The 14,254-nt window shown below is 43.4% G+C and overlaps 1 protein-coding gene across 6 annotated transcripts in view; it reads left to right on the top strand.

Moving 5' to 3' along the window:
* Window positions 1-14,254, top strand: part of LOC308092398 (kinesin-like protein KIF21A) — a 67,842-nt gene that overhangs the window by 19,601 nt on the left and 33,987 nt on the right. For all 6 annotated transcript variants that reach the window (XM_080438260.1, XM_080438262.1, XM_080438261.1 and 3 more), the window contains exons 2-3: window positions 7,438-7,660; window positions 13,809-13,991. In XM_080438260.1, the coding sequence (XP_080294386.1) occupies window positions 7,438-7,660; window positions 13,809-13,991 (406 nt within the window). The remainder of the gene's footprint in view (window positions 1-7,437; window positions 7,661-13,808; window positions 13,992-14,254) is intronic.

The raw sequence follows: 14,254 nt of genomic DNA, 5'->3' as shown, positions 1-14,254 counted from the left end.
TGTTTACGCCCATATTTTGATCGTAAAGGAATTTACGCAACTTCCCACGTTATGAGTGTGATTCATCAATGCATTTTTGTCCGTGATTTTTTACGGAGGCACACTCTTTCTCACGTCTGCTTGCAGGCAGACTTACATGGGGACCAAAGCTGTGTCCAGAACAGATCCATTCCCCATTCCAGTGATATATTAATCCAAAGACGAATGTCCCCTCAGTAATAATAAGCTCTGGTCCATAATCGGATAGCAGCGTGCCAGTGTGCCCTGCTGGATTATTTACGGCATCATCTTTTTACTTCGGTAAAGGTGAGCATTGAGCAATGTTCAGTAGAAAAGGCTTATATAATGTCCTTTTCCTGTTTATTAGCCTAGTATTTGGTGGTGGGGTTAAACTTCTTATTCTCATTACATATGAGAGCATTACGTTCAGCTGTTCCATTGTGCAATCGAGGGACTCGCTTCCAGACAGAACAGATGTAGGCTACAAGTTGTCAAGGCGATGCGACGCCGACGAGATTTGCATTTTCTGACGAGAGACTAAGTTGGACATCTTCAGCACGGTGAAGTTGAAGTTGGATATTTCCTGTTGCCCTTTATGGTGTGAAATTTGGCGTGGAACAATGCAAATGAACTTCTCGGGAACGTGCTTGTGATTTTACGATCAGCTGGCAGCCGTCCGGATTCATCAAGACACACATGTGATCCGCACATTTCAGGGATTTTTTTCGTGAATTGCACGTCCGTTTTTGCTTAGAAATTCCTCACGTCTTTAGTCACTTTATTTACACATTATTTACGACCAGCTTATTGAATCAGGCCCAATGACCTCTCGCTGTGTTTAGGTGTTTTCACTGTTTGTTTTGTTTGCCCAAAAACGTCCCCATTCACCACACTACTCTCAGTGGCTGATAACTGCTGGTATAGAGCCATTGTCATATATACCCATCATATATATATGGGTAAAAATATATATTTATTGTTTTGTTATGTAAACACAGGGCAAAGTTACATACTATGCCTTTAAAGTGGGTTTGCAAGTTTCGTGTTAGTTTTAGTTATTTTTTGTAATATGGATTAGTCTGGGCGAGATTGAACAAAGTTAGAAAAATTGCAAAAATGGTAGATCTACAAGCTCACAACACCGTTGTGAGCTTGTAGATCAACTATTTTTTGATACCTTTCAAGATGTTTTACAAAGACTAAAACAAAGGACATGTCCTCTGTGACTTTAGTTAGTGTTAGTTAGTTTTGTAAACACTTTATATTTATTTCAGATAACTAAATTATAATTAAGTTATCCGTTTTTCAATTCTAGTTTTTGTTATTTGGTTAGTTTGAGTTAACTATAATAAGAGAGGGGCGGGGCAGAAGCGGTGGTGGTGGGCTGGGGTGCAGCAGTAACAGGTTTAGGCGTGTTTGATTCTCATATTGGCTCCATAGTGTGTTTGGTTTAGGAAAGAAACCCCCCCCCCCCCCCCCCCCCCCCCAACCATCGTCTGCGGAGCTTAACACCCAAGGATCAGACACTAACACATAGGGGGATAAGTGTTAAATTGTGCAGATAACAGCCGCAGGTTCTTTTGTTTTGGATCTTGTGGAAAATGCACGGAACAAATCATGGTTATTATCTACCGTGGCGGTAAGGCTTGGCAGCGTGACTGAACGATTAGTGAGTTATTCACAAGCGATGAGGCATTGACTGCAAGTCATTCCGCAGGGGTCAGTCCCGAGTACATAAACGTATTGATTGACATGTAACAGCACTCTTTCTGTATCCAATACAATTATTCTACTACACTATGGGTTTTAGGGATAGAACTCACATTGTTTATTTGAAGTGGCTACAAACTCGTAGGTAAATGCACAGGCTAATAGGCTGGAATAAGTACTGTATGTCTAGCCACTGTAAAATAAAATGTTATGTCTCTAATTGGCTTCATGGTGCTATTTAAAACCACTTTCATGAACAAAACAAGGAGCTGTTAAAGACCAACGTTACATTTGTTAATGTTTCGTGTGCAACATTAAATACCTGCTCATGCCATTTTGGATGTTGCACTTCCATTGAACATATCAAGTCCCAATGGGTAGAGATGACTACTAGATAATTCAATGGAAGTGCAATATCCAAAATAGAAGGTGGCATGAACATTTCTTGTTGCAGTTCAGTTTGTGTCCGTGTGTCTGGACCGGTCGGTGTCTAAATGTCAGGTTTTTTTCTTCCATGTTGGACCACACGTGTCAGTGTCTGGATGGGTCGGTGTCTAAGTGAAGGCGACAGCAGGCCTCTGCAGCACCTTTAACCCTGACCCTCCGCTCAACTCTTAACATGACCTTGGCTCCACTCTCCCCTTACACAAAATCAAGTACACCCAAATACACCCATAGACTAATATGTTTCCTTATGGTGCTCGCCATTTGATAACATTAGATTTAGGTTCCATTTCACAGATTAGGTGAAATTTTACTGTCATTCAAGGATATTTTTTATCAGAGTGTGCTGGAACATCTAAACAAAACAAAACAAAAATACACTATTCAATCCTAAATTCACAGTCCATTGTAGTCTGCTGCTAACTGAGAATGTCAGTATGTGCCTCTGTAGGCTACAGTCAATGGGAAAAGGGCTAATGCAGTACGTTGTAGGAAAGAACATGAAACCCCCAAGACAGGATTACACAGCCCATTATAATAGACTAAAGACAAAGGAAAAGGATTAGTTCTGTTACAGTCTTACAATCACTGGATGTGCAAGTGGTGTAAAGGGGATTTTGGGATATTATGAATTTGACACAGCAGATAATTGATTTTTTTCCCCCTCCTATTATTGTAGCCAATAATTTTTACCCCTTTCCCTCTACCAAAAGGAGGTTATGCCAATTCATTCCTCCCCACACACTACTGTGTGTTGTTACTGCTGTTGTATCCTACTGGCTCACCTGCCAGTGAGGCGGAGCCCCCACTTAATCCTCCTCTTTGTCCTTCCTCTTTCAGCTGCATCTTCAGCATCTCCGTACATGTCCAAACTGTAAATAAGCAACTTTTCATAATATCTCAAGACTGCTTTTGGGCCAGAAATTAATTTCATGGACCACCACTACTGTCGGTCTGTCGGCCGTCGGTTGCCAGCCTCTACCCTGGAGGCATTCTCTCAAAAGTTTAAGTTTTGTATTGCTGTGCACACTCTTTGGTCATTTTGCTGATGCGCCGCTGGATTGACTTAACCCATTAAGACCGGGAACGCATACTGTGTCATTAGATTTTTTAGCTATAACCATTATTTTATACTTTGGGCTATTCGTTTGTAGATCTGCTTTTTTTGAAAAATCTTGAACATTGTGCAAATCTTTGTATATATATATATACATATATATATATATTTTTAAAACAACATTTTTAACTCAAATCTTTGCTTCTGGGGGTCCCTGGAACAGCATATTTTACAAATGTTCGCTTTAAAAAAAAATATATATATTTGCATTTCATGATTTTTCAAAAAATAGCAGATCTACAAGCTCATGAGCTTTGTATATCTGCTATTTTTGAATAGCCAAAGAAATCTTAAAATGACACAGATGCGTTACCGGTCTAAACGGGTTAAGAGCAGAAGCTGGCGAGAAGCTGCAGTTCCTAAGTAGCTGACAATGCAGTCAGTGCAAACAAGCAGCAGTAAGATGCACATGTAGCATATTCTAATTCTAAAAGCTACACGGAGGACTCGGGGGGCCGGTGGTGATGGAGGGGATTTATGCATTGTTCGCATCAGGGGTTGGCTCACATTCATATACGAGATTGACATTTTACTGTCAACATGGCACTTTTCCATCTGATTTGATGTGTAGGTCAGTGGTTCTCAAACTGGGGTCCGGGGACCCTCCAGATGTCCTTGAGGTTTGGTTCCAGCCTGAGGGTCCCCAGCAAAATTGGTTAATATAGCGTCAAAATCAGTTTAACCCCTTTAACCCGTATATGCATCCTTAACCCATTAAGACTGGGAAAGCCTATACGTTGTTATACTTTTAAAACCGGAAAGGTATCTGTGTCATTAGCAACAGGAATTTAATTTTATTTGTTTAAATAAAAAAAGAGACATTTTTCCTGAAAACTTAGGTCAGGATTTAGAAGGCGTTTTTAAAATGGGCCTCAGGTCTGGGTTTTACAAGCTCATGACGCTCATATCTTATAATATTTTTGCATTAACTACACAAATCTCGTTATTTTGGGGGTCCTTGACGTTTGAGAACCACTGCTGTAGGGAACCATGCATTGCTCCATCTTTACAACTAAATCCGATGCTTTCCACACAGAACAGCAGAGCCATGCTCAGCATTACTCCCACTTTAACTGCACTGCAATCTTCAGCTGCTTCTTACGACAAAGGCCAGAGGAAATGTGACACTGCGACAGTTTATGATGATCTTGAAGTTCATTATTTAAGCCTAGAACATCCACACACCTGGACGGCCGCTAGCTGTACCGCTAGCAACTGAGCAGCTGTACTGGAGCAGTTATTTCTGCGTTATACTTAGTTGTGTGCCGGTGTCTCGCACCAAGCTTTAGCTGTGAAGTGGCTTCTCAAGGTCACTTTGATAATAGTTAATGAGGGAGGAGGGCCACGGTTATTCCTCATTCACTTAACTTGTTGTCAGACTGTCTTGCATTGCCGTCCCTCGTGCCTAAAGCGCCGTTAAATATGTCGTTTTAAAAATTATTCTAACTCGTGGCAGCCTGGGTTCCTTGAGGGGGTTCCAGGGGGTCTCAAGCAAATTTAGTTGATCGGCTATTTTCAAAAAATCTTGATCAAATGTGAAAATGTTTGAATATTTTTTAAACATGTTAAAAACACAAATATTGTATGGGAGGGTCCCTGGCACAAATTGTTTTCAGACGGGGGTCAGCGGCCAAATACATATTAATTTGGGGGTCCTTGATATGAAAACGTTTTGAGAACCAATGGGTTAATGTACCAGTTCCCATCACATTAGCCGTCATCACGGACGTTGCTCTCCTCCCCTCCATCTTTCATCCTTCCATCCTTCATCCCTCCATCCCGGAGCGGGAGCCTACAGTACAGTGGGTTGGTGGGATCCAGTGTCACACAGACAGACACAATGGCTGCACTGTACTCCCTCTCACAGCATTGTTCTGCCCCCTGCACCCCGACGCACAATACAGCCCTTATTATCCACACTGGAAAAGACACACACACGCACGTACGCACGCACACAGACAAACCTGCAGACAGGCAGAAAGTAAGACGCACAGGCAAAGAGGCAGGGTCCTCCCGGTATGTACAGTAGTAGCAGACAGACAGACAGGGAGGACGGTATGCATCAGACAGACAGACAGACAGGCAGGCAGGCAGGCAGGCAGGAAGGACGGTATGAATCAGGCAGGCAGGGAGGATGGTATGAATCAGCTGATTTTCAGCATTTCGAACGAGATTTTAACGTTCATCTGTTTTCTTTTTCATCAGTAAGGCGGCTTGCTTCTAGGGATGTAACATATTGTCGTTATGATGTTATCGCCGAAAAATTGCAGAGTAATGAGAGTGAAACCGCCTGTCTCTACTTTGTAGTGACTCTCTCGCTGATTGCTTGGTTATTTAGCTAAACTTCTAACCTGTTGTTGTTGGCTGAGCAACATAGCCTTGTCATTTAGCTTAGCAGCTAACTGAGCTTTAATCAAACAGTGCTGCCAGCTCTGTACCAACAGACTCAAAGTAAAGTGGCACAAAGCTTCAAACAAGCAGTGCATCACATTAATCACATGAACCATAGCATCCTCTGTTCGGAGCATATCATGATAAGGAATATGGAACATAATTGTATTTATTTTAAATATTGTGATAAATATCGTATCGTGGATTTGGTATCATGATATTACGTGTCATGGGCTTTTTGTATCGTTGCATCCCTACTTGCTTCTCATTAATTTTTCCTTCTTTTCCATCTCAGCTTACATACTCCATCATTTCATCCCAGTCATACAGTCTTTGTTTTCCTGTAACCACAATGATTCTGGCTCTCATATCCACATCGGATGAATTTCGGTGTATACGGTCAGATTTCATCTGGTCAGCAACGCAGGACATTATAGACATACAGCATCAGAGCTCTGTCCCATTTTCACACACACACACACACACACACACACACACACACACACACACACACACACACACACACACACACACACACACACACACACACACACACACACACACACACACACACACACACACACAGAGAGAAATTCACAGATGTATTATACACATACAGAGATACAAACATTTAATCCTGCAGATTCTCTCTCTCTCTCTCTCTCTCTGTGTCTCTGTCTCTCTCTCTCTCTCTCTCTCCTCTCTCCTCTCTCCTCTCTCTCCTCTCTCTCCTCTCTCTCTCTCCTCTCTCTCCTCTCTCTCTCTCCTCTCTCTCTCTCTCACACACAAAGACATTTACAGATGCAGTATACACAAGGGTACAAACATGTAATCCTGTAGATACACACACACACACACACACACACACACACACACACACACACACACACACACACACACACACACACACACACACACACACACACACACACACACACACACACACACACACACACACACACACACACACACACACACATAGATACACGTGAACATAGACACAAATTCATAAATAACACACTTACATCATGCACATAGCCATTCTCAACTCCACACGTAAACTCACACAGCAGAGGTTTTTAATAGGACACAGTATTAGGTCAGAGAGCCAGGGGAGGGAGAGCACTCCCACTGCCAGGCTTAAAGGGAAAAATCCACAATGAAGCTGAATTCACTAAAGATTCCAGTGAGACAGTGCAGCCAGTTACCACTTTGGAGGGTGAATGATAGATTCATCTGCCACAAGAGGAATTACGATAGACTTGGTCTGTCTTTTGTGCTGGTAGCTGAAGTAATTCCAATCTTAACCCCTCAACCTAATCTCTAAATGCCTTATCCTAACTAACCCCAACCTATCTCTTCCTAGTTGTAAACTCTTATTTTTAACCATTAAACAAACTCTCTGGTGAGGACCAGGACATTTTTCTCCAAAGTCACTATTTTTCAAATCCTACTATACTTGTGGGGACATTTGGCCCTCAGAAGTATACACACACACACACACACACACACACACACACACACACACACACACACACACACACACACACACACACACACACACACACACACACACACACACACACACACACACACACACACACACACACAGATGCTAAGGGGAATTGAACCAGGGACCTTTCGGTCACACACACGTGCTCCTGTAACCTTTAGGCCACCGCTGCCCCAAATACTGTGTGTGTATAGACACGGACTCTAACCCTGCCGCCATTGAATAAATACTGACTTCCATGTGTGTTTTTCAACCCATGCAGGATTCGTCCTCAGCAGGCCAGGGAGAAGATAGAGGGATGTCACATATGTACGTACGTGATGCCCGGGGAGCCCCAGATCATCCTGGGGAAGGACAAGTCGTTCACCTACGACTATGTGTTCGACATGGACTCCCAGCAGGACGCCATCTACACCCACTGCACCGAGAAGCTGATCGACGGCTGCTTCGAGGGTTACAACGCCACCATATTCGCCTACGGACAGGCAAGATTATGTTGCTTTTTTCATTAAAGTGTTACATTCTGTTCTCAATGTCAAAAGTGGAATACTATCCAAGGTTAGGTGTGTGTGTGTGTGTGTGTGTGTGTGTGTGTGTGTGTGTGTGTGTGTGTGTGTGTGTGTGTGTGTGTGTGTGTGTGTGTGTGTGTGTGTGTGTGTGTGTGTGTGTGTGTGTGTGTCACACACACATGCACGTCCACATACTCATAGCATCATAATACATGACATGCTCCGTGTGTGGTAGTGTGTGTGACTGAGGTATAGAAAGTGGAGAGTGTTGACATTTGGGTAAGATGCCCAGTAGCAGAGATTTCAGTTGCGGAAACTCGACCCCTGTGACCTGTAGGGTTTATCCAGGAATAGATGTATTGCTGCACATGGTACTTATTCATGCACGGTGTATATGTTGTTGACGTGTCTCATGCTTTGACATACTGTCGTACTGGCGAGTGCAGCGGTTTTGTAGGCGCTAAAGCAATAAGTCTGATCATGAGTTTCACCACGGGTCTTGTTTTGCAGTAATCCCACGCAGTTCTTATGGGGCCCACAGAAAGTATTGTCCCAAGAACTTCACCACTTGTTTTGTCTTCATGGCAAACAAGTCATGGCAGTCGGGCAGAAACCATATATTGTTTTTGTACAATAATGCCCTACTTTGTCGTCCAACAGTGTCGTGTGAAAATAGCCGATCTACAAGCTCACAATGTGTCGCGATGCGTTGTGAGCTTGTAGATCTGTTATTTTCGCTTTCAAAAATGAAAAGAAAAATGAAAATGTTAAGTCAAGTGTGTGTGCGGGTTTTATAAATATTGAAATAATGAAAAGCATTAACAAGAGCTTGTGGCTAAATAATAACTACATTGGATCCATTGGAATACAGGTTATTTTTTTCCATTTCCTGAAAAATTTCCCGTCTTGGACATACAAGGTTTCTACCCGACAGCGACGTCACTCCCCTGCCTTAATAAAATGTTGAAGGATATTCCCAAGGTGTGAGTTAGTGGTCATTCTGCTCTTGAACTCAAGTATATATTTCGACAGAGCAACTTTCACTTGCAGTTCACTAATATTTGACCAGGAGTATCTATAATTTGACTCAAGCACTGGGGTTGAGTACTTTGTTCACCACTTCTCTCTACCACGTGGAAATTACATTGAAGTCCCGTCCCCCCCCCCCCAACAAAAAAAAGAAAAGAAAGAAAAACACACACATACACACATTGCCGTCTAGGTTTCCTTGACAACAGAGCTGCTTTCCGCCTGGCACTCACAGGAGGCACGGTTCATAGAACTCTCTGTATAAAGAAAATAGAGGCTTTCTGTGGGGGAGACTTAAACACACACCACACTAACAAACTATTTAGATAGCTGTACATTTTTAATGCCCACGTTGACCCATATCTCCTCAAAAACGTCCCGTATCAACGCTGGCCTAGTCTGTAGGACGCACGCACGCACGCACGCACGCACGCACGCACGCACGCACGCACGCACGCACGCACGCACGCACGCACGCACGCACGCACGCACGCACGCACGCACGCACGCACGCACGCACATTGGTAGTAGTTGGGCTGGTTTGGCCCAGTCTGCTGTACCTTGGCCTGTGTGGTTTACAGGCACTATTGTAAATACAGTATACTGTAGACCCAAACAGTGGGTCGGGACCCATTTTTATGGGTTGCAGGTAAATATACCTTTTTTCGTTTTGTCTTCATTCTTACTATTTTAGATGGAAGGTTGCAGCCCTAACAGATAGAGCAGATGTGTTGTTGTTATAAAGAAGAGCAGGCAGTCTTCTTCCCCTGAGAGTCTTGTCTTTGTATTGGGATTGTGGAATAAACACAACTATTGATTATCCTTTTTGCGATTATTCTATCGATTACATTTGTGAACTAGAAAAAGTGCTCCTAGGAGCACAGGTTTCCGCCAGGTCAGGTAGGTTATTGTGGGGCTGCAATGTTGATGGAATATGAAGAATCAGACATATATGTCTTGATCACATGACTATAGAGATAATGTGTACCGATTAGCGCGATGTTTGGACAAAGTCTGTAGGAGTAATATTTAAAAAATTGTTTTGCAAAAAACGGCCTCCTGGTGCAGGGCAAAGGTTTTTCCTTGGCCTCTAGGGAGTGTGCATTACAAAGTTTTATGCAGATCGGTGCAGTCATAGGTAAAAACGCGAATCGGCTTGTTATAGTGCCACCATGAGGCTGATTAGAAAATTTCAAGTGGCATTTCTTCCTCGGCCTAGTGGGAATGTGCGTGCAAAATGTCACGGAAATCGCACGCTGTGTTCATGATTTGAGGCATTTTGTTAAAAATGGAGCACACCTGCAAGGAAGCCAATCTTAGCTAATCAGGATGGAATATCAAAAATCTGTTTCATTTAATGACTATAGAGATACTATGTACCAATTTGCATGATGTTTGGTCAAAATCTGTAGGAGTAATACGAACAAATATTTGTGCAAAAATGTACCTCCTGGTGGCGCTATAACAGGCCTATTTGAAAAATTGGGGGCAAAGGTTCTGCTCTGGCATCCAGGGAGTGTGTGTGCACAGTGTCGCTGCGATCTACCCAATGGTGCCGGAGATTAGCTGCTCACAGACAGACAGACAGACACACAGTCGCAGACAAACACTCACAGACGGACGTTCAAGGTGCAACACATAGACTCTGCCACGCCTTCGGCCTGGCGGAGACAATAATCGAGAGGCGTTGGGTTTTTTTATAATAAAAAAATATGGTAACACTTGCTATACATCCCTTATCTTATAATGCATTATAAACTTCTTATAACACTGTATAATTCATAAATACTCATATATAACAATAATCATTATAAAGCCTTGTAGATCTGCTATTTTCGTTATTTTGGAAAATCAGTAAACTTATTTATATGATGATTAAATCAATTAGTTTGATTAACTGTTGCACCCCTAGTAAAGAGAGACAGAACCTGTCAGGAAACGTTGTAGTGATTTTCCTTTCAAGTCCAGCAGGAGTTCATGTGCTTCGTTAACTTCACTGTCAAGGAACCAACACTTCTGTTCTACCATGGGCTCTTTCCTCTACATAGTCCTCCTTTGCTCCTTATCATCTTACATTTACAATTTAGGCATTTAGCAGACGCTCTTAATCCAGAGTGATTTACTGTAAGCAAGAACAACACAAGGTAATACATCCAATGCATAGAAATAATAACCTGGGGTAACCAAGAACCTATCATCAGTCTAAACAGTATAATATAAAAATTAAAATAAATCTGTAAATTGAAACTATACAAACTGTGTTGAAATTCTTTATTTATCTCATTTTCAAGGGGGTCCACAAAATAATAATAATAAACCAGACAATTCAAACTACATCAACCAAGGGAGCAAAACAAAACATACAACAATAACTCAACAACAATACACAGAGCACATATATGAATCATTGCGTCATAGATCTGTTATAATGATAATTAGTGAAAACATGAACAGGTAATCTCAAAGTGATGCCAGGCCTACAAATGAACCTGGCATCTGTCTACATAACATGCTATCTAAATTACATTTTAACCTTTGCATAAGCCTGCAAGGTCGTCAAGGCTAGGGCAAGTGCTACGGCAAGTGCTACAGGCTTATCAGTCCTTGCCTTATCACACTTTCTAGCTTCCTCTGTATTATCTTTGACCATTACCTTTATTTTTCCTTTCCCACCTACCTTATCTTATTGTATTCTAGTCCTCTCCGCCCTCCATCTGACACCACCTCTGTATCATCCCTCTTTCCATCTGTCCCCCCCTCCCCCCTGGCTTTAATGTCTGCAACCCCTCCCTCTCTCCTGTACATTGACATTGGCCATCTGGTTCTGTTTTGGTTTACTTTAAGCTGACTTCTGTAGATTGGATTCCTTATGACAAAGCTATTGCTGTTTTTCACGGTTTATGGGCAAAAGTATCTAAATAATGACTGACACATTGTTTGTGTGTGTGTGTGTGTGTGTGTGTGTGTGTGTGTGTGTGTGTGTGTGTGTGTGTGTGTGTGTGTGTGTGTGTGTGTGTGTGTGTGTGTGTGTGTGTGTGTGTGTGTGTGTGTGTGTGTGTGTGTGTGTGTGTGTGTGTGTGTGTGTGTGTGTGTGTGTGTGTGTGTGTGTGTGTGTGTGTGTGTCCTCTCCAGATATAGTCAAATAATTCTGAGGCACTCTGTCTTCTCTCAAGTCCTCCTAAACAGCATATTGACTCATTGCAAACATAAAGGAAGCCGAGTCACAATGCGTGTGAGGACTGCGGATGAAAACTAGCATCTTTGCTAAATCCGGTGTTTTTATGTCCTTGTGACGTCCATTAATATGCATTGTCCTGTCCAAGTAAACAAATAAAGTAAAGTAAAGATATTTAAATCCTTGTATAAACCAAGATTTTGTGCAATGTTTATTCTATCAATAAGAAATAGAGTTTTAGTGCAATCTGTTTATGTGCAATTAACTACAGTACATTGCATCATTCTGTCGTGCAGCCCTACACCGTATGAAGTAAAGCAGGGGTTCTCAACCTTTTGTGGATCAGGGCCCACTTGAACATCTTGAAAGCGTTCGTGGCCCACCCATTTGAGCACTATCGGCAGATGGGTGGGCCCGTATTTTCAGAACATCAGAGATGCTGCTAGCACTGCGTCTCTGACGCACATTTTTAATAAAGGACGCATTAAACCAACCATCACGGCGTCCACGGGACGCATACAACCAAAGCGAGCCGTGAGCCACGCAGCCGTGCTCCAAAGCGAGCCACGCACCAAAGTGAGCCGCGAGCCAAAGTGAGCCGCGAGCCAAAGTGAGCCGCGAGCCACGCCCCAAAGCGAGCAGCGAGCCGCGCACCAAACCGAGCCGCACCCCAAAGTGAGCCGCGAGCCGCGCACCAAACCGAGCCGCGCACCAAACCGAGCCGCGCACCAAACCGAGCCGCGCACCAAACCGAGCCGCACCCCAAAGTGAGCCGCGAGCCGCGCACCAAACCGAGCCGCGCACCAAACCGAGCCGCGCACCAAACCGAGCCGCGCACCAAACCGAGCCGCGAGACGCGCACCAAAGCGAGCCGCGAGCCGAAACACCGACGCGTGACACGTTGTTTTCAGATCGTTATTTTCGGTGCGACACAAGCATAAATCATTTGAAGGGAACCCCACTTTTTAAGAAGAAAACACCAGAGCAATAAATACTGCCGCAAACATCTACTTTTCTTAAACAAATATCTCTGTTCCGTTTACATTCTCTTCCCCCTTCCACAAATAAAAGTGTTGTTGTCCTTTAGTTCCTATCTATCTCTGCTCCTATGAGCATGTGTATTATCTTTTTCATATTATTATTATGAACTTTATATCGTAGTTTTTACCCTGTATTCTGAGTTTGTGACAACAACAAGTAGCATAATAGAATGTACATTAGGACAGTGGTTCTCAACCTGTGGGTCAGGACCCCCAGGGGGGTCCCCGCATGATTTTGGGGGGGGGGGGGGGGGGTCCCCAGATGACAGTGAAGTCACAATTTAAGGACTTTTAAGATATTTTTAATACCTCAAGAAAGAAAAGAAAAAAGACTATTACTGCATCAAAACTAATCAACAAACTATACTATAAATACGGGCAAAATTGTGAAATAATATAAGAAAGAGGCGATCTACAAGCAAGGTGTTGTGAGCTTGTAGATCGGATTTAAAAAAAAAATACGACCTTGTAGATCTGCTATTTTCACAATATGTAGCCTATCTGTGGAACTGAGTCAAACTAAATTAAATGCCTCAACTCCTAATTCTAAGTGCTTCCTCAGGGTGGGGGGTCCCCAGTTCAAATATGATTATTTTGGGGGGTCGCTGCCTGAAAAGGTTGAGATCCACTGCATTAGGATATGATGTACACAGTCACACACGCATAGAAGATATGGAGATTGGAGATCAAAGAAAACGATAGAGGGGGGGGGGGGACGTGTAATTGGGGGCCCATAAAATGTTTCTGGGACCCATTTGAATGACCACCTGTGGGTCCCGGGACCCATTACATTGAAAACCTAGCAACATCACTGGAACATGTTTATTTTATTTATATAAAATTTGACGTGACATTCTTCCCTCCCCCCCTCGGCATGCAGACGGGATCGGGGAAGACCTACACCATGGGAACGGGTTTCGACGTCAACATCGGAGAGGAGGAGCTGGGTATCATCCCCAGAGCCGTCCACCACCTCTACAAAGGCGTCGAGGAGCGCCGGCAGGCCGCCCAGGAACAGGGACGCCCCGTACCAGAGTTCAAGATCAACGCCCAGTTCCTTGAGGTACCCAACCACCTAACCTACTCACCAACTGTAGTTACCTACTGTACCAGGGTGGGAGTCTAGCCAGAACACACATTTTTGGGTGTGTTGTCAGAACTGTCACTGCTGTTGTATCCTACTGACTCATCTGACGCAGAGCCTCCGTCCTACTCCTCCTGCCCAACACTCCCTGCTGACAGGTGCCGCCCATAGACCATAAAGAAATATGGACAGCGTCACGCCATTGGTTTCTACAGACCGTACATGAAGCCTGTTTTGCAGCG

This window comes from Gymnoscopelus braueri (genome assembly GCF_963280865.1).
Source record: "Gymnoscopelus braueri genome assembly, chromosome: 9".
NCBI lineage: Eukaryota > Metazoa > Chordata > Actinopteri > Myctophiformes > Myctophidae > Gymnoscopelus > Gymnoscopelus braueri.
Note: the sequence above shows the minus strand (reverse complement) of the source record. Positions and strands in the feature narration are given on the sequence as shown.